At 27.8% G+C, this 26868-nt stretch overlaps 5 protein-coding genes, 1 long non-coding RNA gene and 1 other non-coding gene across 9 annotated transcripts in view; 3 read left to right on the top strand and 4 right to left on the bottom strand.

The window, feature by feature from the left end:
• Nucleotides 1–672: 672 nt before the first annotated feature.
• LOC145190080 (uncharacterized) lies at nucleotides 673–7727 on the bottom strand. 2 transcript variants are annotated; one of them, XM_090077298.1, is made up of 3 exons: nucleotides 7457–7727; nucleotides 2184–3067; nucleotides 673–1463 (listed from the first exon to the last, which is right to left on the bottom strand). In XM_090077298.1, exons 2-3 carry the CDS (start codon nucleotides 3052–3054, stop codon nucleotides 859–861), a joined length of 1476 nt encoding a protein of 491 aa, XP_089933424.1. In that variant the 5' UTR covers nucleotides 3055–3067; nucleotides 7457–7727; the 3' UTR covers nucleotides 673–858. The 2 variants fall into 2 exon arrangements, with proteins under 2 accessions (XP_089933424.1, XP_089933423.1); XM_090077297.1 differs by lacking the exon at nucleotides 7457–7727 and adding an exon at nucleotides 6942–7080 and having other exon boundaries at nucleotides 674–1463.
• A 12-nt stretch (nucleotides 7728–7739) lies between these two features.
• The window catches only part of LOC145193223 (uncharacterized), a 36187-nt gene continuing 17058 nt past the window's right edge, over nucleotides 7740–26868 (top strand). Inside the window, exon 1 of the mRNA XM_090077295.1 lies at nucleotides 7740–8741. The gene's annotated coding sequence lies outside the window, so the exon portion shown is untranslated. The remainder of the gene's footprint in view (nucleotides 8742–26868) is intronic.
• Nucleotides 8857–14678, bottom strand: LOC145184518 (methionine adenosyltransferase 2 subunit beta-like). Its single transcript, XM_080060216.2, has 2 exons — nucleotides 10970–14678; nucleotides 8857–9553 (listed from the first exon to the last, which is right to left on the bottom strand). The coding sequence occupies exons 1-2, from the start codon at nucleotides 11481–11483 to the stop codon at nucleotides 9180–9182; spliced, it is 888 nt and encodes a 295-aa protein (XP_079916342.2). The 5' UTR covers nucleotides 11484–14678; the 3' UTR covers nucleotides 8857–9179.
• Nucleotides 16118–16190, bottom strand: Trnav-aac (transfer RNA valine (anticodon AAC)). The gene has a single exon. It is a non-coding gene; the product is annotated as a tRNA-Val (tRNA).
• LOC149892240 (uncharacterized) lies at nucleotides 18254–22384 on the top strand. The gene is made up of 2 exons (XM_090077296.1): nucleotides 18254–18645; nucleotides 19808–22384. Exon 2 carries the CDS (start codon nucleotides 19808–19810, stop codon nucleotides 22043–22045), a length of 2238 nt encoding a protein of 745 aa, XP_089933422.1. The 5' UTR covers nucleotides 18254–18645; the 3' UTR covers nucleotides 22046–22384.
• LOC149892238 (uncharacterized) lies at nucleotides 22235–26425 on the bottom strand. Its single transcript, XR_016449473.1, has 2 exons — nucleotides 25937–26425; nucleotides 22235–25839 (listed from the first exon to the last, which is right to left on the bottom strand). It is a non-coding gene; the product is annotated as an uncharacterized LOC149892238 (long non-coding RNA).
• LOC149892239 (uncharacterized) lies at nucleotides 23045–25835 on the top strand. Of its 2 annotated transcripts, XM_090077300.1 has the most exons (7): nucleotides 23045–23222; nucleotides 23431–23519; nucleotides 23592–23642; nucleotides 23822–23891; nucleotides 24232–24987; nucleotides 25075–25173; nucleotides 25679–25835. In XM_090077300.1, exons 1-7 carry the CDS (start codon nucleotides 23045–23047, stop codon nucleotides 25720–25722), a joined length of 1287 nt encoding a protein of 428 aa, XP_089933426.1. In that variant the 3' UTR covers nucleotides 25723–25835. The 2 variants fall into 2 exon arrangements, with proteins under 2 accessions (XP_089933426.1, XP_089933425.1); XM_090077299.1 differs by having other exon boundaries at nucleotides 24232–25173.

The raw sequence follows: 26868 nt of genomic DNA, 5'->3' as shown, positions 1-26868 counted from the left end.
TTTAACTAATTGTGTAACTAAATCTCACAACTTTAACTAATAACTAAACTCACAAATTTAACTAATAACAAATTTAACTAATTTCTCACAACTTTAACTAAATGCTATTGGTAAATGGAGTTCGTAAAAAATATGTTTTTTAAATTTAAAGAATATGTTTTGAGCATCTTTCAACAATAGAACCCATTTTATTGGTAGTAACTTTTACTTAATTGTTAAAACAAAATTTTTGTTTATTTATGAGTTTGTTAGATTGAAATGCATAAAATGACGAAAACATGCTTTTATTCGATTTATATTTATATTTGCTCCCTATTATTAAGTGTTCATATTGACCGATATGATTGAGAATCGGTAAATTAAAGTCACAAATTAAGGTTAAAATAGAATTGTTTCCAAGGAGAGATTCAAAGCAATCCAAAAGCAATACCTAGAACTATCAAGTCTGAGGTGTAATTATTAAAGTATTTTATTATTTTAGCGGTTTTTAAAAATATCTTAATACACGAAAATTTTACTTTTTAACATTGACAAAAACGAAAACATAAAACTTCAAACAAAAGTGAAGACAATTTATTTTCATTAAGGTTTTATAAAAACCTAAAATAAAATTCCGGACTAGTAGAGTTACCCATCTTTAACTTTATGCAAAGTTCAAATCGTTTTTCATAAAACTGTTATGTATACTATTGATGTATAAAACAAATCGAATAGTGTTTGTTGTAAAAGGAACCAGTCAACAATAAGTTACATATATATATATATATATATATATATATATACATATTGAAAAATTATAATCTTGTTTCTTTTTTACAAATAAAAAATATACTGATACAGTACTGTCGCATTGTTTGCTTAATCTATTAGTATGCTATTTTCTAAAAGAGTTATTTCTTTTTCAAAAGCGTCCGTAAGCTCTGCAGGTTCAGCAATGATAGTCTCGTCTGTCATGATAGCTAACTGCAGTTTGCCATTATAGCTAAAAACAGATACCACAAGACCTACTCCACCATGAAGTGGTGGTGTAAAGACGATAGATTTCACGCGAGATCCAAGTATACCTAACGATGTGGTTGGCCCGGGAACATTTGAAACAATAAGCGTTGTATTCCTTCGCAATGCGAAAGCTGCGAATCGGCTAAAAAAATCTGGAAGCACGCTCGTTACGGTATAGAAAAAGAAAGAAAACATTTGTACGTGGGAGAGCTTCTTTAACAAGTTAATGCGATTGTTTGTCACTTGAAGTCTCTGTACAGGATCTGCAATGGAGAGCGGCAAATTGAGAAACAAGCCACCAGAATTGTTTCCCAGTGGAATATGGGTTTTCATCATTTCTGAGGCCGACCGTAAATTAAAAGTCATCGCAACAGGTTGGTCATCAGGAAAAATACTCCGATCTTTTAGATATCTGCGAAGAGCCCCAGCCAATGATGACATCATTACATCATTGACAGTTGTATCTGAAAGTACGTGATAATCATATTTGTCATTAAAACATTATTATAAAACATTATTATAAAACATTATTATAAGGCAGTAAACTTTCGTTTTTGGGTCTAAAAAACTCTAAGCAGTAAATACCAAAGAAAAAGTCCTCTTTTTAATGTTTGCTTTAGTTTAAAATGTTGTTCGACATACTGTATTAATGAAAATACATTTTATATAGATGAAAAAAGCTGAAAAACTGAAGTTTTAAATAAAGTAACTTTAACTATAATAAAGTCTCCAGAAACTTAATAAAGTTTCCAGAAACTTAGAAAGTTTGAATCAATTGAAATGTTTAAAACAATTTCAAAAAGTTTACATAAATTTACATAAATTTTACATAAGTTTACATAAATTTAAATAAATTTACACTCAGTTGAGTGGTCCCAATACAAAACATATTTGGACGTAAACGTGACTTTTGGGACGTAAATCTCACTTTTTAGTGGAGAAGAGAAGATTTGAAAATGGATGGTTCTTTTCAAGTTTATCTTAAATAGAAAATATTTTTGATTGTTTTTGTGAGGTATTCAATTATCTAAAGCATCATATTAAAAAAAAAATGGATAAGAGATGTTTTGAAATTGGACAACTCTTATATAAACTTTGGATTAAAATGGTTTATATTAATTTGAAATGTTTACATAAATTCAAAAAAAAAAAAAAGTATTTCTCTCAAAAAATAACAAACTTACTTGTTTTAGTTTTAATCTTCTTTATCGTGTCCAAACTTATAGGATTAGTCCAACTGATTGTCTTACTAGTTAAAGCCCTTGTCGCTTTAAATGGATTTCTAAGATTTCTTGAAAATGCTATTGCTAGAAGTGCTAATGGTCCAGTCAACAAGATTGTCAAAACCCTTAAAAGTTTTTTTGAGAGATAGCTTTGAGGTTTTGGTGGTACATTCATAAATTGAGGTTTCTGATCAACAAGTTCAGACAATAATCCAATTAGTGCAAATCCATCTCCAATGACATGATGTACTTTGGCAAAAATGATAAACCCTGTTTTATCTTTTTTGGGAATAACTTTAAACATCCAAGGGGATATGTCTTTAGGAAACGGCTCGGCAGTTAATCTAGAACACAGCTGCTCAATATCCTTTTTTGTTTCTGGCAAAACGCCCTTATAAATTGGAATATGTTGTCTAATGTTAAAATTCGATTCGTTTTCCCATACGTATGAAAAGTAGCGTTTCGTAACTCTTTGCGATAGACGGTCGTACGTTTTATCTAGAAGGCGGCGTCTATCAAGAAACCGAGCAGTAACCCACTTTCGAATTTTTTCGACATTTGGTTCACCCTCAAGCTCGATAACACCAATGATAAAATTTCTATTTTCTTCACTTTCGTGGATGAACGCTTTGTCGAACGCTGTAAAAACTGTGCCCAGCTTTCTATACGTAATAAGATAATTTTCAAGGCTACTATATAGCCGAAATGTAAGGATGACGGGAATGCACACCACACCAAATGTCAACCAAACAGCATATGCTAACGCACATAAAATACCATGTATTAAAAAAGGAATACTTCCTTCAATATATTTAAGGTATAAGACTGCCATTTATGAAAGTTTCCTGAAAAAGAAATTTATATTAGTACTTCAGTTGATAGTGATCATTTTAGCGAGTTGTAACTTTTATGCATGCATAGAGCTTATAAACAAATCCTGGCTTGAGAAAAATTACAATATTTAGCTAGTCACAGTGGGTGAAAAATTTTTATATAAATAGATTTAAAGTTAGCTAACAAGTAATTAAAATTATCTGTAGGAGAAAACAACAACAAAAAGACTTTTTTTGCTCGGTGTTGCTTTTTGGTAAAAAAAAAAAAAAAAAAAGTTTTCATAGAAGCTTAATTATCTAAAGATGATACAAAAAACTTTAAGTATTAACGTTTGGGGGATTTTTTCAGAATTACAAAATGAATAAAAATAACGAAGGCTAAAAAAATCAATGAAAGTGATAAATATTCCGATATTTGCATATGATTTTAAGTTGAATAATTTTGTTTACAAAAGCTGAATAAAACTTAAGTGTTTCTATATTTCACGATGAATCTCGAAATTTGTGGGTGGTCTTAAAGCAACCATAAGTCAGTGGAATCTGTAAGTAAATACTGTGCCTTTATTTATCAACGACTTTTACTTAATAGCCTAAAAGATTCTAAACTCAGCGAGTTTAATGTTTCTTTAAATTTAGAACTCTGTCTCTGTAACTTATAAAGCCAAAAAGGTATTGAGTTATACAAACACTTCGTAGCTGTAACAGTAAAACTTATGATTGAGTTAATTATAAATATCTATCTAATTTAGTTAATGATAAATACCTATTTGAACAGGCACTCTCCATTTAGTGGTAAAACACAATTAGTCATAAAAAAGTTTTATTTGATCCACGTTATATTATTAATAATTTTATTAGATTGCAACAACAAGTTTTAGATAAAAAGTTGCGTTTATCGTAAACCTAACATTTTTTTACTTATTTGGTTTACCAAACGAACCAAATCAATATTTTCTTATGAACGACGCTATGAATGTATTTTTCAGTTTTTTTATCTTCCACCGAACCAGTCTCTTGAAACTTTTTAGTAATTCGACAAATTGTGCTTTCAGACGGACGATTATGTAAACGATAAAATTTACGTAATTCTCTAAAAATACTTTTTACACAACGTGAAAAAGTGTACACAAAATAACGAAGCCATTTTTATAAAAATCATACATCACACTTTTTAAATATAAAAAGTGTGATGTATGATATTTATAAAAATGTTTGTACATTCACGAGAAACATTCACGAGAAAATGAATGATTTAAAACAAAACATGGCTGAAAATTTGTCCTCTAACATATTTCTCTTTTTATATTTTCGCCACGTTTTGTATGCATGTATGTATGTATGTATGTATGTATGTATGTATGTATGTATGTATGTATGTATGTATGTATGTATGTATGTATGTATGTATGTATGTATGTATGTATGTATGTATGTATGTATGTATGTATGTATGTATGTATGTATGTATGTATGTATGTATGTATGTATGTATGTATGTATGTATGTATGTATGTATGTATGTATGTATGTAATGTACACATATAGTTATGTTTAAACATATATATAAATTCAATGGAGGCTGGGCTCCGATTAGATGGTTATAAAAAGTAATTGGAGAGAATTAAAAAGTCTTCGTTTCAAACTCCTGTGAGCGGAGAATTATTTTTAAAAAATTTTAACCAATAAACTAGGGCCAATGCTATAAACAATTGGAAGTTTTTTTCGAGAAAAAAAATCTTTCCTAAAAACGCAATTTTTCACGTAAATTTTTTTTACGAAAAAAAGTTCGTAAACTAGAAGAATTTATCGCTGTTTGTATTTTTTCGGCCATTGCTATAAAGCATAAAACGTATACGTCACTAAAATTCATGTACTTTTTTTATTCGTAATACGTTATTGAAAACAACAATTTTTTTAAAATTTTTATCAAGTAGGCCTACTTAATAAATTTTATTAGTTATTGAGTAGGCTGTGCTGCCTATTCTATTTTTATATATATTTTTACATTCTAGCATTTGGTGTTTAAAAAAACTGTGTAAAATTAAAATAGGAACATGATTTAATTTTTTCGGATGAAGACTTAGATTTCGAAGTTGCAGGAAATGAGCTTCGCCACCGATTGCCTCGAGAGGTTGGTGTTTAAAACATCACTTAAAATTATTAAATTTTGATGTTTTTTTTTAATGATTTTTTATTGAATAAAAACAGAAATCATACTAAATAGGCGCAGAAATTATATTTTTGTTTTGTTCTTCAATTTCATTTTAGTTTAAATGGCCGCTTTTTTAACGAAGATGTTTCTGACAACGTTTTTCGAGAGCAGTATCGAGTCCCAAGAGCTTTATTAGATTTTTATAAACTAAGCTTAAAGATGGTTTGCAACATTATACTAAGCGAAATAAAAGCATTTCAGTACGTTTCCAGATAATGATATTTCTTCATTTTATTGGCACAAATGTTTTTTTTCATGTTCTCAGAGACTGTCATAGAATCTTTACCAACACAATTTATCGTATTATACACAGTGTAGGGGAAGCTATTTTCAATGTTAGTGTATTAAGTTAATAAAACTATTGAAAGTATATATATATATATATATATATATATATATATATATATATATATATATATATATATATATATATATATATATATATATATATATATATATATATATTACATATAATAAAATTGATATATACTATACATTACATCATTTTTTCATTGTTAATTTTATATATTGTAATATATCTCTGCTGTTGCTACTGTTTTTGAATATAATGATTAAGTTGCCATTATTATAACCCTTGTTATATATCATTAGCACTATTAGTAGTTTACTTCACATTAGTTTATAACTATTTGTGTGTAAACTTTAATGTAAAATCTTTAGTTAGAAATATATGATTGATTGATTACATACTTATATTATGTTAATATATGCTATATATTACATACTTATACTATAACAACACTTGTATATATATATATATATATATATATATATATATATATATATATATATATATATATATATATATATATATATATATATATATATATATATATATATATGTATGTATATATATACATGTAATTATACATATTTTTATCTAAATAGTTTGCTAATTAAAACATACTAAGTTCCTAAGAAGAACCTCTTTGTTTTCTCTGATCTTTATTGCTAGTATCATTTTAAGTTCTTTAGACAGCATTTTATTTTGTTATGTATTATTTTGTTGTGTATTTGTGTATTATATGGAATATTTGTCGACACAACAAGGAACTGAATAATCGATTAAATGCATATTTTAAGTAATTAGTTTATTATGGAGTTACTAAAATCCTTTTCAGTTTTATCTATAAAATATCTACATAAAAACACAAACAAAGAATGTTCAATGATTTTGAAGCGCTAACGTTGTTCCAACAATGGCCGCCAAAAATCACGAAGAAAATATCTAAAATTGAGATTAAAAATCTATCTGATGTTTTTTTTCGAAAAAACGCATTTTTTATCTGAAAAGGCGATTCCCTTGTTCGTTTATACCATTGGATTTAATAGCGAAGTTTTTATCTTAAAAACGGAATTTTTTGAATGTTTATAGCAATGGACTTTTTTTTTCTTCGCCTTTTACGGAAAAAACTTCGTTTTTTATGTTTATAGCATTGGCCCAGGATTAACTTTTTAATTGGGAATTTTTCGCATTTGATTGCTGCTTGGTTGAAAGACGAAAATTTGTTTTAACACAACTTGGTTGTGCTAAATGACGCGCATTCAGAAAACATGATGCTTAAAGTATAACTTCATGGAAATGTCTTTTAAATTTTTTTTAAAATATAAATATCTACACACGAAAGTATAAATTTATTAGAAATTACTTACCTGTGCTATTATCCAACTTTTCACCCTTAAAGTATGTCTATACCAACTTTTTTTTTTTTTTTAACGAAATGACAGTTTGAGAACGGATGTTTATTTAAGATGGTTGCGAAATATTTACTAATTTTTCAAACATCTTAATTATGATAGACTAATTATAAAATAAACAACAAATTTAAACCGTTAATAGAGCGACCAAGAAAAATCGATTCGCTGAAATAAGATTCTTCAGGAGATCTATCTTCTGTTTTTAAAAAGAAATAGCCGAAGATCATTTGAAAAAGTATAAAATTTGGTATATTTTGAAAAATGGTTGAATGATAACCGTTTAAGGGAAGAATGAAGTCGTCGCAACAACAAAACCACATCGTATTTTATAAACAATCATATTTAATAAAATGATTTAATAAACAGTTGTCAGTTTTCAGACTTATATTACTATTAAATGTTATCTTTTTCAATATGACTGACGTTTTGTAAAAAACTGAAGATGTAATATTTATTAAACGAATACTTACAATGTTTAAAAGAAAGTAAATATTCTTATAAGGCTGATGCTTTATAAAGAACTAAAGAAGTAATATTTATCAAATGACTAGTATTAAATTACAATATGTTTGGAAGAAAGTAAAAACTAAAGTGCAATCGAACCGTTTACCGGTTCTTGTGATCAACTTGATACACTTTAAAGGAACTTATTAAAACGTGTTTTAAAAAACGTTATAGAAAATATGCAAATTAAGACAAAAGCACGAGACAAACGAATGTTAAGTAAAAATAGGACGAAATTTTGTAAGAACCTATTAGTTACGTAAGTTCTATGTTGAATTAAAAACCCAATGCCGAAAATATCTTATTAAAAATAAGATATGGCGTCGTCTTTAGAAATCCGATCTTTTTACTTTCATGACGAAAAAGGAAATATCACTTTGAACTATGATAATATATTCATTTATAAACTCCTAAATATATCTTTTGAAATAATATTTCTTGGCATAAAGAAAATGAGACAGCAAGTTATCTTTTCAATAACTATAGCCATTTTAAAGTTAAAAAAGTAATCATTTTTTAAAGACGATGTTATTACCGCAAAGTGCATATTTCGCGATTTATAAAATACATATTGTGAGGAGGGAAAATGAGAAAACCTTGAGTTTTCACCCGACTCAAGCATATAAACTTCGAACGAACAAACGAGTGAATCAACCAAAATATCAGGTGGATACACATGTTCAATGAGTGAGTCACATCATTTATGTTGAAAACTGTTTTCGTAAACACGATTAGAAATACAATGATATTAATTTGATTAGTTCTCAAAAGTTCTGTAGCCTTTCTGAGACAAAGACTAATAAGAAGAAAACTTGTAAAACCTGTCATATAAATGATTAAGCGAAAAAGAAGAAAAGTTAAAAATAACACTAAAAGACGTATACATGGAGACTTATTTAACCTGTCATGATAAATAAATGATGAATGAGTATATATTGAGAATGAGAAATAAACGATAAACAACCAAAAACTATAAAAAGAAGGGAAACGAAGACGAAGAAGAGAGGAGGAGAAGAAGAGGAGGAGAAGAAGATTTTAAGAGAAAAGAGTTTAAAGAGATTTTGTGAAATTCTCTTTATAAGAGAATCTGATGAGAAAATAATTTTAAGAGATATTAAGAAAGATTTTAAGAGAAAAAGAGTTTTGAAGATTTAATGAAAAACTTATGAAAAGAATTTATGGAAAATTCAACGAGAAACTTATGAGAAGAATTAATAGAGAGTTTAAAAGAGAACTTTATGAGAAGAGTTGGTAAGAAAATATTTGAGTAACTTTCAATATGCGTTATTATGAGTAATAATGTATTGTTATATGTATGAGTTAATATTAAGAGAATATATATATTGATGAGAAATGAGATTATTCGTAAGTATTTTAATTTGTATATTGATTAAGGCAATATCATTATTAGAATTTTGTTTATTGCTTTATGCATTAACAATTGTTAATCATCACATCTTTAAAATAATAAAATAAAAATAAATAAAATCCACCGCCCTCACAATATTTGTATAATATCAAAATTTCTATGATATAAATTTTTGTAAATATTTAAAAATAATTCAACACTCTTTATAAAAAAAAAACGAAGAAAAAATGAAACGACACCATTTGAAGATAAAAATCATCTTTCTAATCTATTTTTGCCACCTTTTTAAGAAAACCGCGAGGAAAAAAAAACAACTGAAGTTATGCAAACTTCTCTAAATATTTCTTTATGTTTTCTTCAAAAGTAGTGCGCTTCCCAATGCCTAAATTAATAAGATCCGAGCAATCAAGCTCACAATCAAATGGTCGAGACACTCCTATAGAAGGTTCATTATCTGGCTTTATATGTTCCATCGAAAAATTAAATATGCGTGACATTATTTCAACCATTTTGTACTTTGTCATTTTTTCATTGCCACTCCAATGCCAAATGCCATTAAAAGAAGCATTTGATTGTTTGTACTCCACTATTTGACGACAAACAACAGCAACATCGTCTGTACTTGTTGGGAAACGTTGTTCATAGTTGGAGACCTTTTTTGTTGTTTTGCTGTCTTTTAACAATTCAAATAATTCTAAATAAACAAGCAAATATACATAAAATTTACTTCTACAAACTTGTCACTACAAATAAAGGTTAAGTTTACTCTTTCCATTTACTTAACGCAAAAAGAATGTTAGATATTAATGATCACATTAAATATAAAGAAATCTTTTTTTTAAGTACATAAAAAACAAAACAAAACAAAAAACAAAAACAAAAAAAAAAAAGCAAACAAACAATACAAAAAATTCACATTGAAAAATAAAGGTTAAAAATTACTTTTTCTGATAGAGAATTATATTTTAACTATATATGTTAATATATATTCTTTTAAAACACCAATATGTTAACATATATGATTTATTAGATCACCAATATGACAATTATGAAACAATTGTGACACAAAATGAATGTGAAATGATATCTTTTACATTTACAAAAGATTTCTTTTGTATGAATAGATTATTATTAGAATTATCATATATATCATAAATATTTCTTAATACTTATATGTAAAAATTTTAATTTATTCATATATATATTTACAAAAAATGGTATCTAAAACAACTTTAACACTGACATAAAATCAGCTGGAGATATTGGGTTATGCAGTCCTGGGTTATCTGTTAGAGAGGTTAAAAAGGTCTCTAAAGCTTTACTTGTCCAGGTTTTGATTAATTGTCCTCCCAGAAATATAACATTTGACTAAATGGTATAAAACTGGTTGACATGAAATTGGTATAACAATGGTATAACTGGTATAACTATATAACAATGGTATAAAACTGGTTGACATGAAAAATCAAAACTTAAAGTAATTGTAAGCCACATGATATCTTTAGCTGGAGTTGAACAGACCTCAGGACCTCTTAATTTATCAGCTTAAAATGATGTGGTATGACTTCTACCAGCTAATAATCAAAATATGATTGTAATTTCATTGATATGAACTCAATTTACTTTTATTGAGTAATTCAAATGCTGTTTCAAAAACACACTTGCAATAACTTAGTAACTAAAAAATTTCTTTGGGTTGGATGTCTAAGTTTACATTTACTGAATTAACTAAAATTATCGCATTTCTTAATCAACTAAGTTAGAAATTAAATTTTACACATGTTCTAAATACACATATAATCACTAATACCAAATCTGTTATTCTAACTATATTCACATAGCGTTACTGTTTTTTTACCCTTAAATCTGTAGAAACTTTTAATGGCTCTTGTAACAGTATATAATTTAGAAAAAAGCTGTACCATAAAAAATGTCTTAATTACAATTTAAGCATTTTGAGAAAGTTACTAAGACAAATAGCAACATAGGTGTGGGTTAAAATTAGTAACATACAATAAGTAAAGTAATAAAAGTATTTTTTTAAAAATATTCTAACTGTTATACCATTTTAAAAAAGTGACAATAGGTACCAAATAATACTATTTCATACCTGTGACTGCACTCTCTTTAAGATACTCAACTTCACCATACAATATTGGAACTCTGAGAACACAGGAGGTTCTGCAATTTTCTAAAACAGAAATTTCACCTTCTCGTTTTGATATTCCATATTCATTCAAGGGTTTAGGAACATCACTTGTTCTATATGGGGGGTGGCAGCCATCAAAGACATAATCAGTACTAATGTAAAGAACGAATCCTCCATTTTGATCCATAAGTTTAGATATATTTTGAGTTGACATAATATTAAGTTGTTTTGTATGCTCTTTATTGTTTGCTACAAAATCAGGCCTTCGTTCAGCTGCAGCATGTATAAACACATCTGGTTTTTCATTTTCTATGAAATCTGCTAACTCTTTTTCATTGCACAGATCAACTTTGCGTAAAGCATCACCCAATCTTGTAAATCCTAGCCCTAACACATCCCAATTAGTTTGGTTGCAAAACTCTTTATAGATAGACCTGCCAAGAAGCCCTGAGGCACCACTTATAACAACTTTCATATTAGTCAGATAAAATGAAAAATTCTAAACTACAATAACATGTCACTATTAACTTCAGCCAGATTTAAACAGAACTTTAGTAAATATAGTTATTTTTCTTTATTTAAATCATCCTTTTTTTTAAATTTTAAAAATACACAGCTAAATACATCCTGGTAGAAACGAAAATTGGTTTGTGTGCTTAAACTTATAATTTGGCTAAAGCTTCTTAGGTTGTTTTAGCGCAACACAAAGCTTTTCTTCTACTAGATATATTAGCTAACTTGTTGAAAAATGTTATGTTAGTGTCAGTCCCAGTGCACAGTGATCTAGAATGCAATTATGGCACAAATTAATGATACGCAATCATAAAATTTTGTTTAATACTTATAATTTGTATTCTAACAAAAAATAAAACACACTGGATTTGCTCAAATGAACTTTAACTGTTTTTATTAAGATAAAAAATGAATTAGACGTTAAAATATCGTTGCAAAAGCATTTATAATAATGATCCAAACGCATACGATTTAATATTTAATTTTGAGGAACAACAAAACCTTTTAGATTCACCCCCAAAACATTCAACAACTTGTAACTTTACACAATTGTTTAATCACCTCTAAACAGAAATAATAAATCATTGAGCTTGATTTATCACCTACACAGAAAAAGGAAATCATTGAGCAAAAACATTTAATTTATGGTGATTTGTAATAGCGTGTTTCATTATTTCGCACCAGCAAGGATACTTTATAACTAATACTTCCTCAGTTCCCACGGCATATTTTTAAGGTCAAAGTTTTCCGTTGTTCCCGTGGTATATTTTTATTGTCGCGTTAACTTCATACCCACAAAAAAATGTTTGTAAGAATATGCAAAATATCTTTATCAAGTTTTCATCCACCGCAGTTATCTCTGCAGACATTTTCAAGTTTTAGAAAAAAACTTGTGCCGCGTTACAAGTGCATCTATATTCAGGTTTCTGTTGACCTTCAAATACTTTTGAGATTTAGAAATTGAAATTAGCAGAAAACACGGGAGGTTTTGTTAAAATTTATCCAATATATCGAATTATGTTAGAAATCATAAAATAGAGATAGAATTCATTGTCAGTCAAAAAAATGGTTAGAGTTCGAAGTAGAATTTTCTGAAAATAAAAGTGAAGTTCAGATATCAGAACTTTCAACATCCGGATACCTAGTAGGAATTAGACGTCCTTAGACGTCCACTGGACGTCTAATGCCTACTGGGTAGGTTGAAAAGTTTGAAAATTTTGCACCAGAGCCAAAAAACAAAAGGTGTAAAACTTGGCATCTTTTAGCATAGAAAGCTTTCATTTGTGGTATAGACGAGTTTAAGGCAGCCATGATAATAGTCTGACAAATTATTCTACCAACTTCTTCAGGGCAATAATAATATCTCAGTCTTTTTGAATGAAAGTTAAAGATAAAGTTTTATTTCAATATTTTTGATAATTTTAGAAAGATTTATTTGGTTTGATCTATTAAAGTAAACTTAACCCGAGAATGGGAAATATATATAAAATGAATAGTTTTAACATAGATTAATGTCTTACAGTTTGTTTCTATCTGCAATTCTTCTAACACAGTCAACTTTTTGCTTCAGTTCAACTCATCAGTTGATGTCATTTTATCTTGTTGGATTTTGTCTTCTTAGTTTCTAACATTTTTCTGAAGCTAACCTTTATTCTTCAACAAGCACCCCAGCAGGCTGATTACTTCAAATATAACATATAGTTTACATTTGAAACTTTTTTCAACTAAACAACACAATCTGATATTACAAAAATTTTCAAACAGCCACGGATAACCAACTGTTGATGTGAATATAACTAATTCAAAGATATTAGGCCATAGCCCTTGTATGATTAAAGTTACTTTAGTTTCCTATGGTAAATTTCTGTAGGGGAATGATTTTATTTTTCTACCCCTTTTTTTTTTCAATCTATAAAGTATGATGTTTCTTAATTTAGCACGTGCTTTTTTCCTAAAAATTTCCTTGTTAAAGTGGTTATAAAGTATAACCTAATGGATATATTAGTGGAGTTATTGAGTAATATATTAGCTTGATGAACGTTATTACAAGTGAATACAAGCAAGATCAATATAACGGTTGCAGCAAATTCTTGCTGCAACTCTTATATTGATCTTACTTATATTCATTTATAATATCAGCATTTTGTTTTTTAGTAAAAGGCTTAAAATCCTCAGCTTTCAAATTTCTAAAACAACTTTTGTTGCTATTTTTTATTTGCTTTCTTTTTTTAAAGAAAAAGGTATCAGGTTGATGGCCGAAATTTCAAGTAATATTTTAAAACAACTCAGAAGTATAATGTTCCCTTATATTGACCTTATTTTTACAAAATGAAAGAGTAACAATATTAATTAGGCATAAAATTTGAAGTAATTGAAGTCATTTATGATTTTGAAAGATTAGTTAGGCTGTTTCATTCTTGATTAAATTATCTTTGTTACATACAAAAAGTATATTAAGTATAGTGATAATAATTTTGGAAGGAGCCTCGCATGCGTTAAGACCGGTCCTAATCAACAATTAAACCGGGTTTTATTAAAATGGCGCAAGTCACTAAAGGTAAACCCTCGGAAAATCAAAAACAGCTTTCTAAAGTTTTTGTTAGTTATAGAATTTTAATAAAAACCTTTTTCGGGCATTTTTTTCCTGATTATTAAGCGTGAAAGAAACAACTGGTAAAAAGGAAAAATGGTTAAAGTCATTTTTTTGGAAAAAATAAAATGACTCTCGTCGCTTTTACAAAAAAACACTTTAATGAGATGCAATAGTTGATTTCACTTTTAAGATTTTACATCATTTTAAAATTCTGTTAAGTGCAATGACCGAGGAAAGTCAAGAGAAACACTGTATACTTTAAAAAAAACAAACTTTGCATTAAACAAAACTATTGAAAGAAAAATAAATTGAAGTGAAAGGAGAATATAAAAACAAAAAGGATTTATTTACTTATTAGTCCTCTGGTAGATGAGACAAAAAAGAAATTCAAAAGGCTAATAACTAATACTTCTAAACTGTAGACTTATTACTGGAGCATATAGGCTTTTTTTATATGCTAAAAGTAATATGTAAAAAGAACCCATCAATCTTTCACTTTTCCAGTTAGACCTAAGGCCTCTACCATCGTGGATTATCTCTCAAAGCACATTGTGAAAAAAAAAAAGAAAAGATTTTTGGAGGGTTTTTCTTTACCAACTATTCGCTTACACATGAATTTCCTTTTAAAAACACCATAGAAAACTTTGTACAAGTAACTGCCTTAGGAGATATTTAAGCTCAAAATAAAACAAAAAAGCTTTATTTTGTGATTTCGGAACATGATTTATTGTCTATAAAATCCAACTATAGTTGCAGAAAACTTACAAAGAAATGTTTTTATCATGTTAATATTACTAAATATACCTATAAAATTAGCAAATTTCAGGGACCATTTTCTCTGAATTAATTGAATTCGAAGACAATTTAAGACATCATTGCCAGACTTTTACCTAAATTTCTCAGATAATTACTCTTAAGGATTAAGGATTAAAGTTTAAATAAAGACTCTTTTTAAATAATAACAAATTATATTAATATGTAAATTGCGAGAATTTTTAAAAAGATCTTTCGGTCAGTTAAATTTCTGATTAAAGTAATTTAAATTAAAATAGCATTTTGTAACGAATCTTCATTTATTTGGTATGTGCGTATCTTCAATTTACGGCACCGATTTTAAAGATAAAATCTGTGACCATTTTTTCACCGCGTGCTCGAGGTAGGTGTCGTATAGATGGATTTTTCTCGTCTTTTTTTTTAGAATTTTATATTGACTTAGATAATATTTTAAAAGTAGAGTGCTGTAAGTTTACTGCAGTTTATTTTTTTTTTGCACTAACTAACTTTTTTAGTGATTTCATTGCTATTGAAAACTTCATTCCTGTTCTGGAAGTGAATTGACATTGAAGGGATGATGGGTTTTTTTTTTCTAACTTTTGAATCAATTTTCTATATCTATTTTCTATGTACCTGCCAAATTTCATTAAAAAATAATGACACGCTCATATTCTATTTTTGCACGCAGTAAAGGTACCAAATATTCTTCTGTTGTAGAGGTTGGGGGGGGGGGGGATTCACAATTATGAGCATTTTGTGTATTTGACTTTTTTATTCATTAAAAAATTGTTTTTTTTTAGAAAAATGAAACTTTATTTAAAATATTGGTGATTTTTTAGAGTATTCAAAACGTGATTTACACACAAACACACAAAAAAAAAAACCATATTCTGTTATTAGTTGAATAAAAAATATAACCGAGGCAAAGTAATGCGCTATAAACTAAACAATGAAGTTTAATTATAAAACCACCGTAAGCCGAACGCTAATTTTTTAGGTTGGTTGCAGTTTTCTTAAGCATTCCTTATAATGAATTTTTGTCACTTAAATGGGCATAACTTTTAGTAGAATCATTAGTTTTTTATGAAATTTTCACCATCGTAAAACTGATTTAAAGCTCTTTACAAAGATGTATAATAATTAAATATTTGAATAGTTTAAAAGTTTTGCACACATACCTACATTTATAGAATATGGAAACACCGTCCACCACAATAATAACTAAAATTTAGTTCCACCCGGGCTTGAACCGGGGACCTTTCGCGTGTTAGGCGAACGTGATAACCACTACACTATGGAACTATTGATTATATCCGAAAATTATTTGTATTTAATCCATTATCAAAGCAATTAAGCTTTTGAAGTACTATACAATTGAACAGATTTTACTCATTTATGTGCAATGATTAGTATTTTTGAAAATATCATCTGCAAAAAATTCTCTAGAAAATCATCTTGGTATGGTTTCGATCTAGTTTTTAACTCTAAGCTCAAATCTATTTTACTAATTCCTTTAAACTCCTTGAAACAAAATACCACCTCAAGCCATCACAGCTTCTGGATGATTACCTCTCATAACTGTAAATAAATTCAGACAGCTCTTGAGAATAACAGTACTGTGAATAAGTTTTAGCCCACTTATTAAAACTTTTTATATAAAATAGAACCTTATTTCAAACAATACTCAACACTATTTTAACAGACAAAAGCAATATTTTCCAAAATTTTAAATAGATTTTTGTATTTAGATATATAATTGTTTATTTTTATTATATGCTGATATGAACCCAATTCGTATGAGCTCGTTTGTTTTTAGTTTGCTCTTGCATTTTTGTTTATTTATTGCTGTGAAGGCTTATATTATATGATAGTACAATTTACAAAGATATTTTATAGATATTGTGTTTAATATTACTTTTGTTTTTCTTAGAGCAAAATCTATTCTAATTTAAGTTTTTGTTTTTTTTTTTCTTTTATATTATCATGTTTATTGTTATTAAAATGCTAAAATGGGTAAAATTCAACTACTGGAACGTAAAAAAATTATCGTCCTTTATAAAAATTAAATCGTAAAAAAATTATCGTCCTTTCTCAACGACAAGTTGTCCAAAAAACAAAATATTCAAGGACAGCTATTTGAGAAATTATAAAAAAATTTAATAACACGGGATCTCTTGAGCTCACAAAGCATGACATAAAGTGTTTTAAAAATGTGTCATTCAGACTGCGACTGGGACCAATGTTTCTTCATCTTACATTCAACGCATTTTGCTAAAAGCTGGGTTAAGAGGGCGTGTTGCAGTTCGGAAGCCTTTATTACGTCGTGGCAATAAAGAAAAATGGCTTAAAAATATACAAAACAGCATAATAATTGGACGCAAGAAATGTTAAACCGGTTCTACACACAGATGAATCAAATTTTGAATTGTTTGGTAGCAGAAGACGACAGTATGTAAGAAGAAGGGCTGGAGAGGCTTATCACCCTGATTATCTACATCCAACAATCAGGCATGGGGGAGGTTCTGTTTTAGTTTGGGTTAGTTGATTTAATCAGAATTGATGGCAAACTGACAGGAGAACAATATATAGAAATTTAAGGACATCATGCAATACCATCTGGAATGAGACTAATTGGTAATAATTTCAATCTACAGCAAGACAATGATCCCAAGTATTGTTTCCAAATGGCCAAAAAATATTTACAGGACATGTGTGAGGAGAGAGTTCTCGAAGTAATGAACTGGCTTTCTCAAAGTCCAGATTTGAACATTATTGAACATGTTTGGATTATTTAGATAAAAAAAGGCTGAATATAACCCCAAAAATGTCGAAAAATGTTTCCGAATATTAAAAAGAGAGTACATGTTTTTTTTTTATAAGCATAACGCTTATAAGCATATAGAGGCTCAGATTTGGAAAAAAAATAAGCATATGTAAGCATATTCCTGAGCCTCGATAAACTATTTTAAAAATTTAAATTTTATTTAATTAAAAACTTTAAATATATATATTTCTAAATTTAAACCAACAAAAACAACAAAAATCGAAGTTTATGTTTTGCAATCCAACAAGTCTCTCTGAAGTGTTTTATTTCTCTCTTTTTTTTTTCTCTCTCACTTTTAATGTGTAGTTTATTTAACACCATATTTAAAATGTTTATTTTATTTCTAAGTTCAATCTTTGATTTCATTGATAACATTTTTATATAGTATATATGCTTTATTTTTTATTACTATACTATAACATTAATTCAGCTACATTAAAACCAAAGCAAATACAGAACATAAGTCAATTTTTTATTTTTCTTATACCCATTAACCTTTAGTAACGCGCACACTTTAAGAAAGTATTCCCTTACAAAAAAACCCAGCGAACTTCCAGTGAAAGTTCACTGGAAATGTAAAAGATCACTGGAAATGTAAAAGATCACTGGAAATTCACCGAGTTCGCTGGGTTTTCCGCAAATTTTACGACTTCGCTGGAAGTTCACTGGAAGTTTAACAAAAAACGTCATTTTATTTCCAGTGATCTAAAACCTGAGTGGAAATTTAGCGCTGATTTTCAATAATCGAAAACGCCGCGGGTTTCATAACTCAATATTGATATAACTTTTGCTAACATAACTTTTTTGAAATTTGACAGATATAACATCTTGAAAATTTTTTTCCAATTTCTGTAATAAAGTAAACGTTGTTTTTTTATATCCACAGTTTCAGTTTCTATTATTTTAAGTTCTACTCAATTTCCAAAACCACAGGTATGTTGTTCAGTATGTTCATTTTTATTAAAGCGAGTTCATATTCAACTTTATAATTTCACAAAAATTTATTATTATAAATTTCTTTATTGTAGATTATTGAACATAATAGATAATGATTGATTATATATATATATATATATATATATATATATATATATATATATATATATATATATACATATATATATATATATATATATATATATATATATATATATATATATATATATATATATATATATATATATATATATATATATCTGTGTGTGTGTGTGTGTGTGTGTGTGTGTGTGTGTGTGTGTGTGTGTGTGTGTGTGTGTATTAGGGTGTCCCAAAAACAGCATTTTTGAAAATAATTTGTTCCCACCCCCTAAATGTGTTCTATTTAATACAAAAACACTAGGTTTAAAATTTTTTTGGAATAAAAAATATTTTAAGGGGTCCTTATAATTTCAAAATATATATATATATATATATATATATATATATATATATATATATATATATATATATATATATATATATATATATATGTATTTACATATATATATATATATATATATATATATATATATATGTATTTATATATATATATATATATATATATATATACATACGTATATATATATACATACGTATATATATATACACGTATATATCCGAATAATTTTAAATGTATTCTTAAAATAGAGGGCTCAATGTTCTTAAAAGAACATAGCAATAATAAATTAGTAAAAATCATTTATCAAACTTATTTCATTTTACACTGTGTTTCATCAATTAAGACATCAGAAAATTTCATCAATTAAGACTCATCAGAATAGATATTTTGTAAGTTTTATAGTTTTCAAAAGAATATTAAATTTTCTGAATAATTATAAAATTTAAATAAAATTATAAAATTTTATACCGCTTAAACACCTTCATTTAACATATATATGCATTTGATATTTATATATACATCATACACTTGATAAAAAAATTTTCATCAAATAAAAGTATAGTTTGTATTGTATATACTAAAGAACTAGCTGTTAAATAAGCATCATTGTTATTTAAGCACAATTAGGTTTAGTACAATCGTTTCTCTTGTTCTCTTTCTGATGTTAATCTTGTTTAACTAAAGTTTAATTTTGCCTGCTTGCCTCTTTTATTTTAGATGCCTAGAATTGGTCGCTACAAGAAATGGCAATCAGGCGAAGTAAGTATTCCAAGAACAACACAATGGAGGATGTCAAAAGTTAACTGTGCTCAACAACAGAATGAGAGCACCTCTGATGACAATAATTCTATTGACGATGAATTTATGGATCATTTATCTGACTTAGATGAACCAAAAAATGAAACAATCAATGATGAGTTTGATGAAAATGAAAGTTCAGAGAGTCCACCTCTGTATCCTGGGGCAAAGATAAATGTCTCTAATGCATGTTTATGCATAATGACTTTTGTTTTGCGCTTTAATTTGTCCTACGAAGCCTTAGAGGCGTTGTTAACTCTCTTAACTATTTTATTGCCACACAGTGTTTTGCCTACATCTAAATATTTGTTTTTGAAGTTTTTTAAGAAGGAAAAAGAGTTATATGAAAAAGTTTTTTTTTGTGATGTTTGTGAAGTTGCTTTAAGTCTTAATAAGCAGTGTCCAAAATGTTTGAAATATTTTACATCATCCTATCTTCATAAGAAATGCAATTTTTTTCATATTTTAAACATAAACAAACAGCTTAAAAATACTTGCGATAACAATTGGATACATTTAGCAGATCTTGAAGAAAATGGGCAAGCAACAATTAGACTTGTTGTTAATACTGATGGAGTTCCCATTTTCAAATCATCAAAGTGGTCCTTGTGGCCTTTGCTAGCATCCATTCATAGTTTTCCATATTCATTGCAAATTACTAATATTTTGTTTTTTGGTCTCTGGTCGGGTTTTAAAAAACCAAATATACAATTATTTTTATCTCCTTTTGTTGATATTTTTACTAACCTATCCACTAATGGTATACTCTTATCTAATAATGTTCGTGTTTTTTTTCATGTATCTATTTTTTCATGTGATACAATTGCAAGAGCTCTGGTTTTTTGTCGTAGGCAATTTAATGGTTATAATGGTTGTCATTGGTGTTCTTCTAGAGGGGAAAGAGTTCCAAAAGGCAGGGGGTCTTGTATGACTTATCCATTTTCTGATGTTACTATGAATTGTAGAAGCAATACAGATTTTTTTTGTGTTAATGTGGTTGAAGGGTTTTTAGATATTTCACCATTAGTAAGATTGCCTAATTTTGATTGTGTAAATGGAACAGTTGTTGATAATTTGCACTGTATAGAGCTTGGTGTTATGAAAGCTATGTTTTCTTTCTGGTTTGATAGTTGTTATTCTGGTTCTATTTTTTCTATTCGTAGACACTGTACTGTTATAAATAATCGGTTATCTGTAATTAGTGTGCCAAGCAATATAAGGCGGACTCCACGATCATTAAGTTGCATAAAGCATTGGAAAGGTGTTGAGTTTTTTAATTTTTTAGTTTTTTATGGTCCTGTTATTTTATGTGATATTTTGCTTCCGCAGTTTTTTGATCATTTTATTCTTTTATCTAATGTTGTTTTTATGTTAAATAATAAGGTATTATCTGAAAGTGTTGTTAATGAAGCCACATTATTAATTAATCGATTTGTTTACGAATTTCCTGGTTTGTATGGTAGAGAGAATATGTCTTATAATGTGCACCAATTACTTCATCTTCCCTCATGTGCTCGTCTATGGGGGCCTTTATTATCTTATTCTTGTCATCAGTTTGAAAATTTTAATGGCATTATTTTATCTCTTTTAAATGGTACTCAAGATATATCTACTCAAGTAATAGATCGATTTTCATATTTAACTACATGTAACATTCAAGCTTCTCATTCTAATATTATAGACGAAGATTGCATTGACTTTTTGGATGACATGTTATTTTCTTATAATTTTAATTTTAAAGGAGTTATTATTGGCTCAATTAAAGTCTTAGATAAAGGCTGTAATTATAATATTCCTTATTGTGAGAAACTGTTTTTTGAGCATTATTTAGGTAAGCATATTTTTGAAATTCAAAAATATTACAAAGTTTCTATTGCCAAAAACATTTACCATATTCGTCATAAGAATGTTCGTCATTGTGACTCACTTGTTAAACTTACTTGTGGATCATTTTGTAGTATTGAATATTTCTTTATCTTTGAGATGAATGTTTTTGCTTGTGTTAGATTTTTAAAAACAAGTCCGAAAGCAGCTAAGCATATTTTTATGTATACTTATGCAGAATGTCTATCTATAATTTTTGCAGAGCAAATTATACAAAAAGCTTTTTTGGTTGAAGATTGTGTTGTTAGTATTCCTGATTTATGCCCTTTTTAACTCTTCTATAATTATTCTTTGCATAATATTATTATTTGTATTATTATTGCTTTTTATCTTTGCATGATGATTTGTTTGTAACATTGTAATTTTTGTTTGTGAGCTGTTTACATAATTTTTTTTTGGTGAACTGTTCTTTTTTTGGTAAACTGCAATTTTTTTTTGTTAACTATAATTTTTTTTGGTGAACTGTAATTTTTTTTTGGTGAATTGTTATTTTTTTTTTTTAAACTGTTGCATTTTATATTTGTGATAAAAAATTACATGTAACCTTCAACAGTTTATGTTGGCTTGTCAATTTTGTAAAAACTTCTGGTTTAAAAATATTGTTTTTCTTTAGAATTGTTTTTTTATTTTATAAAGTTAATATTTACATTTTCTATAACTACTGGGTTACTGTTTTTTTTTTAGGGTTACCTAGGTCATTTTATTCACTTTCCTACACAGCAACAATTAGAGTGTTGTTATTTTAAGCGGTAGTGGTGTTGTGGTAGAGCGCTCGCTTTATAAGCGAGAGGTTCCAAGTTCGATCCCCACCATGTCCCTGGTAGTACCGCGCTCAACTTGTTTCTTCATGCAGCGGCCTTGTTCATCAAGGTTTGTGTTTTGGAGTTATAGAGTTGAGAGAGGGTTATAACCACAATTAAGTAGCCTCTTCATCTGTAGTGGCCTTCTCAGCCTTGGGGAGGTGAATTAACAAAAAAAAAATTTCAGAAGCATGGTACTGGTTAAAATTGGATAATTTTCATTTAATCTACTGTCTTTCTAGACCGTTGCAATTTCGGTTACAATATATTTAACTGCTTATTTGTTGTTACAATTTTTAAATACTTAAAGTCTTATTAATATACATCTATAAATTTATGTAATACAGATCTATAACTATACATTGCTAATGAGGTATTAGATTTAATAGCAACTTATAATTTGCTTCAAAATTTTTTCAAAATTATGTATTTATTTGTAATCTTTAAATTGACTTAAGTCTTAGTATTCATAATGTCTAAGTTTGCTGTTGTACAATGGTCTCGCAACGGAACTGTCTCTGTTGAATGGGATACATCTGTACTTAACAGGGCTTTTCTTGTAAATAACAAAGAGGGTGATATAAGATACACAAAACTTACTAATCGAGATGAAGGCCCCATTGAGAAGGGTAAAGTTATATGTGTGGTTGGTAAGCTTCAAATTTGAAAATATTTTAAGTTTCTTTTGAAATTTTATATTTAAAGTTGTTAATTATTTCAATTGCGTATGTTTCCAGCATTTAAGATATTTCATATAATGACATCGTTAGTAGTCTTTTATGTTTGATGTATTACAAACATCTGTTTTTAAAGATATATTTAACATTTATGAAATAGTAATTATATTATTATATTTAGACAGTTTAGAAGAAGCATTATTGAAAAAAGGCTCACTTCTCAAGAAAAAAAAAGATAAGAAATTGCTAAACATAACAAATGAAATTGAGGTTTATATATTATAAAATTTACTTTGAACAAGATCAGTTCAAACTCTGGATAAAACTTTGTTTACTTTTAAGGGTTCTGTTAGAGTTGAATATATAACAGTTCAGCAAATGGAGTTATTGTTGGTAAGTTTATTCTGCTAATAGTTTCATTTATAAAGATGGCTGTAACTCTTCCAAAATGGAACCTCATCAAAATCATACAATTTTAGAAAAGCAGACATTATGCATAAACAAAAATTGATTGACCTATCCTGTTTATTCATAAAATATAGTTTTGTGTCATATATTTTTACAATACCTAGAATACTCATACTATAGCATTAAAAGAAGATTTTGCTAAGAAGCTAACAACATTGTACAAAAAAATAGAAAGTAAGTAAACAGTCATTTGTATTCCAAATAAAATACTGGCATAGCTGAGATCAATTTTGGCAATTCTATTTCTTTTTTTTACAATAATAAGAGTTTTATTATAAAATGTTTTAAAAATTTTAAATGGAATTATAATAGCTAAACATTTGCGATTTACTTTATCAGCTGTTTTATGACTATTTCTAGTGTACTTCATTTTTCTTTTAGACATTCACTGCTTGTGACCATTCAGTAAATTTAAATGCTCAACTTTTCTGTTTTATAAAATCCTCTGTTTAAAATACCCACAGTTTTATAATGCCCTATGCTTTTAAATGTATGGATTTTATTTCACTTTTAGGGCTTGTTAGCAAAGCAGAAGAAGGTGACTTAAGCGAAGAGTTGCCAAGAAAGAAAGCAAAAATGTTGATTTCCCAACCATCAACAACCCATTCAAAACCATCTCCATTATATTTACAACCAACAAATTCACAAATACAACCTCTTTTATCACAAACATTACCAACAACTCCTCCTTTCTCAACCCAATCCCAACCCAAACAATTCCAGTCTTTTTCAACTAATGACTCCATTAATGAACATCCTGATTCCTCACTTTTTCTTAACAATCATAATTCGTTTCATGAAAATTTGTTCAATTCAATTGACTTCAATCGACTTCAATCGGAAAACATTCCATCGACTTCAAATTCATTTCAAATGCCTTCTCCACCTTTTTCACTACCAGCACAACTATATTCTGTTCCACAAATGCCACCACCATTGTTGCATTCACAACCAACATCGCTAACAAATTCACAACTTCCACTATCAATGCATTCACAACTATTAGAACAAGTACCAGCACATTCATTAGTTTCCCATACAACACAACCAACAGATTATATATGCAGTGACAAAGAAGTCACTGAAAACATGATTCCTAATAGAGTCTTAACAGCACCAACAGGAAAAAAGCTGGTCAAACAGTTATTAGGCCATTTTTATGAAAGAAATAAGTTGGTGAATGCTTCGCTATCAGGAAAAAAAGGCTCTTCAAAGTTTTCTGTTTCAAAAAAAGTTGGCCTTGATCCAGCTGTGTTGCATTTAATAACAGGTAAAAAATTATTAAATTTTAACACTTATACTCTGGAATTCCAGAATCAATTCAATACGAGAAATTGCTTATCTGCAATTTTTACAGAACTTACAATATCCAAGTTTCCGAATTTTTCGAAAAATGATGTCAGTGTTGCGCTCTGTGAAAAAATTAATGACGAGCGCAGAGCTTATTTTAAAGCAGGTATTATATTTTAATTGTATTACTTTTCGTATTTAATTATAATTATATCACTAGTTTTCATCTTTTATAAATAACAAAATTTTGTTAGGACTACTATGTCTTAATTTTATTTTATAGAAAAACAATAAATAATAGGATTTTTTAATTTCAACTAGCTTGTGACTTTCGTCTGATTTTTTATTTTTTTATTTTAATCTTGTAATTATTATTATTGTTTTAGTATATTTTTTTAGTATTAATTATTTTGATTACCGTATAATCTCTAATAGTAAGGCCAGGTTTATGTTTCAGAGTCACCAATCAAATTTTTTTATTTTAAAGTAATTATCGATTTTGAAATATACATATGTTTTTGTTTTTATAATTTATCCTTGGTTTTTAAAGTTAATTATGTTTATACCTGTTATACTATTTTATGTTTGCTTACTATTTTACTGTTTATTTTATATATGTTTTTATATAATTATTATATATGTCCTTTAAATATTGTATCAATTTTTTTTAGCTCCGAAGTCCCAAACAAAAAAGAATGCGTCAAGCACAATTTAAAAGACATACGAACGTACTCACGAACTTACGATTTTCTTTTCTTTTTTTTGTTTTGATTACTTGTCTGTGGAGAACGAACACACCGCTAAACTCATGATTTTTTCGCCTCAAAATATACTAAAATATACTAATAAATAAAATTTAAAAAAGTTTAGATAAATTATCAGGAAAAATAAACAAATTGCATTTATTCGAAAACAAAAAATGTACGTACAGCCTTTTGGTTCTCGACTAATGAGATACACATTTTTTTAATTCAATTTTTTTTCAAAGTTTTTCAAACAAGCTCGTGTAAGCTTATGCAAAATGATTATGCTTTATTAAATTTTTTTGTAGATTATGTTTTATGATTTAAATCTCTATCAAAACAAAAAAATAAAAATACAACTGATTTTCTGTTTTGTTTGTTTAAATGGTTAAAATAGAAAAAAAATTGATTTATGAAAATTTGTATTCATACTTAAGGTAGTTTATTACTTATACATTGTATTTTTATTCTAAATATCGATATTTTTAAATAAATGTTATATTAAACTTTTTTTTTTCCTATGCTTAATTTGTCTTATTTCGCGCTTCACGGTTTTAAATATTTAAAATGTTTATGAAAGTTTTAAAAAAAAATATATCCTAAAAAATAAAATTCCAGCGAATTCGCTAAACTTCCAATTTTTATATATAAACATGAAAGTTAACTTTCATAGCTAATTAGCTATGAAAGCTTTTCTAGTGAACTTCCAGTGATCTTTAAAGATCACTGGAAGTTCACTAGAAAAGTTCACTGGAAGTTCACTGGAAGTTCACTGGGTTTTGGAACAAGATCACTGGAAGTTCGCTGGAAAAGATCACTGGAAGTTCGCTGGGTTTTGGAACAATTTTTCACTGGAAGTTCACTGGGTTTTTTTGTAAGGGTTGAAATAAGCATATTTTATTAGAAATATGCTTAAGCTTAAGCATATTTTTGAGCCTCTTTTAACTTTTTGCTTAAGCATACCCGAGCCTGTTTCAAAAATTTCATATGCTTATAAAAAAAAAAACATGTATTATGCGAATCAATTCCCAGGAGATTCGCTTCTGTGATCAATGCAAAGGGCGCACATACGAAGTATTTTTTTTGTTTTTTCTTTTTGTACCGTATTTTATTAAGCT

The sequence above is a fragment of the Hydra viridissima genome, unplaced genomic scaffold (genome assembly GCF_058129835.1).
Source record: "Hydra viridissima isolate aposymbiotic clone 2 unplaced genomic scaffold, HvirCarnegie_v1 scaffold_2, whole genome shotgun sequence".
Lineage (NCBI taxonomy): Eukaryota > Metazoa > Cnidaria > Hydrozoa > Anthoathecata > Hydridae > Hydra > Hydra viridissima.
Note: the sequence above shows the minus strand (reverse complement) of the source record. Positions and strands in the feature narration are given on the sequence as shown.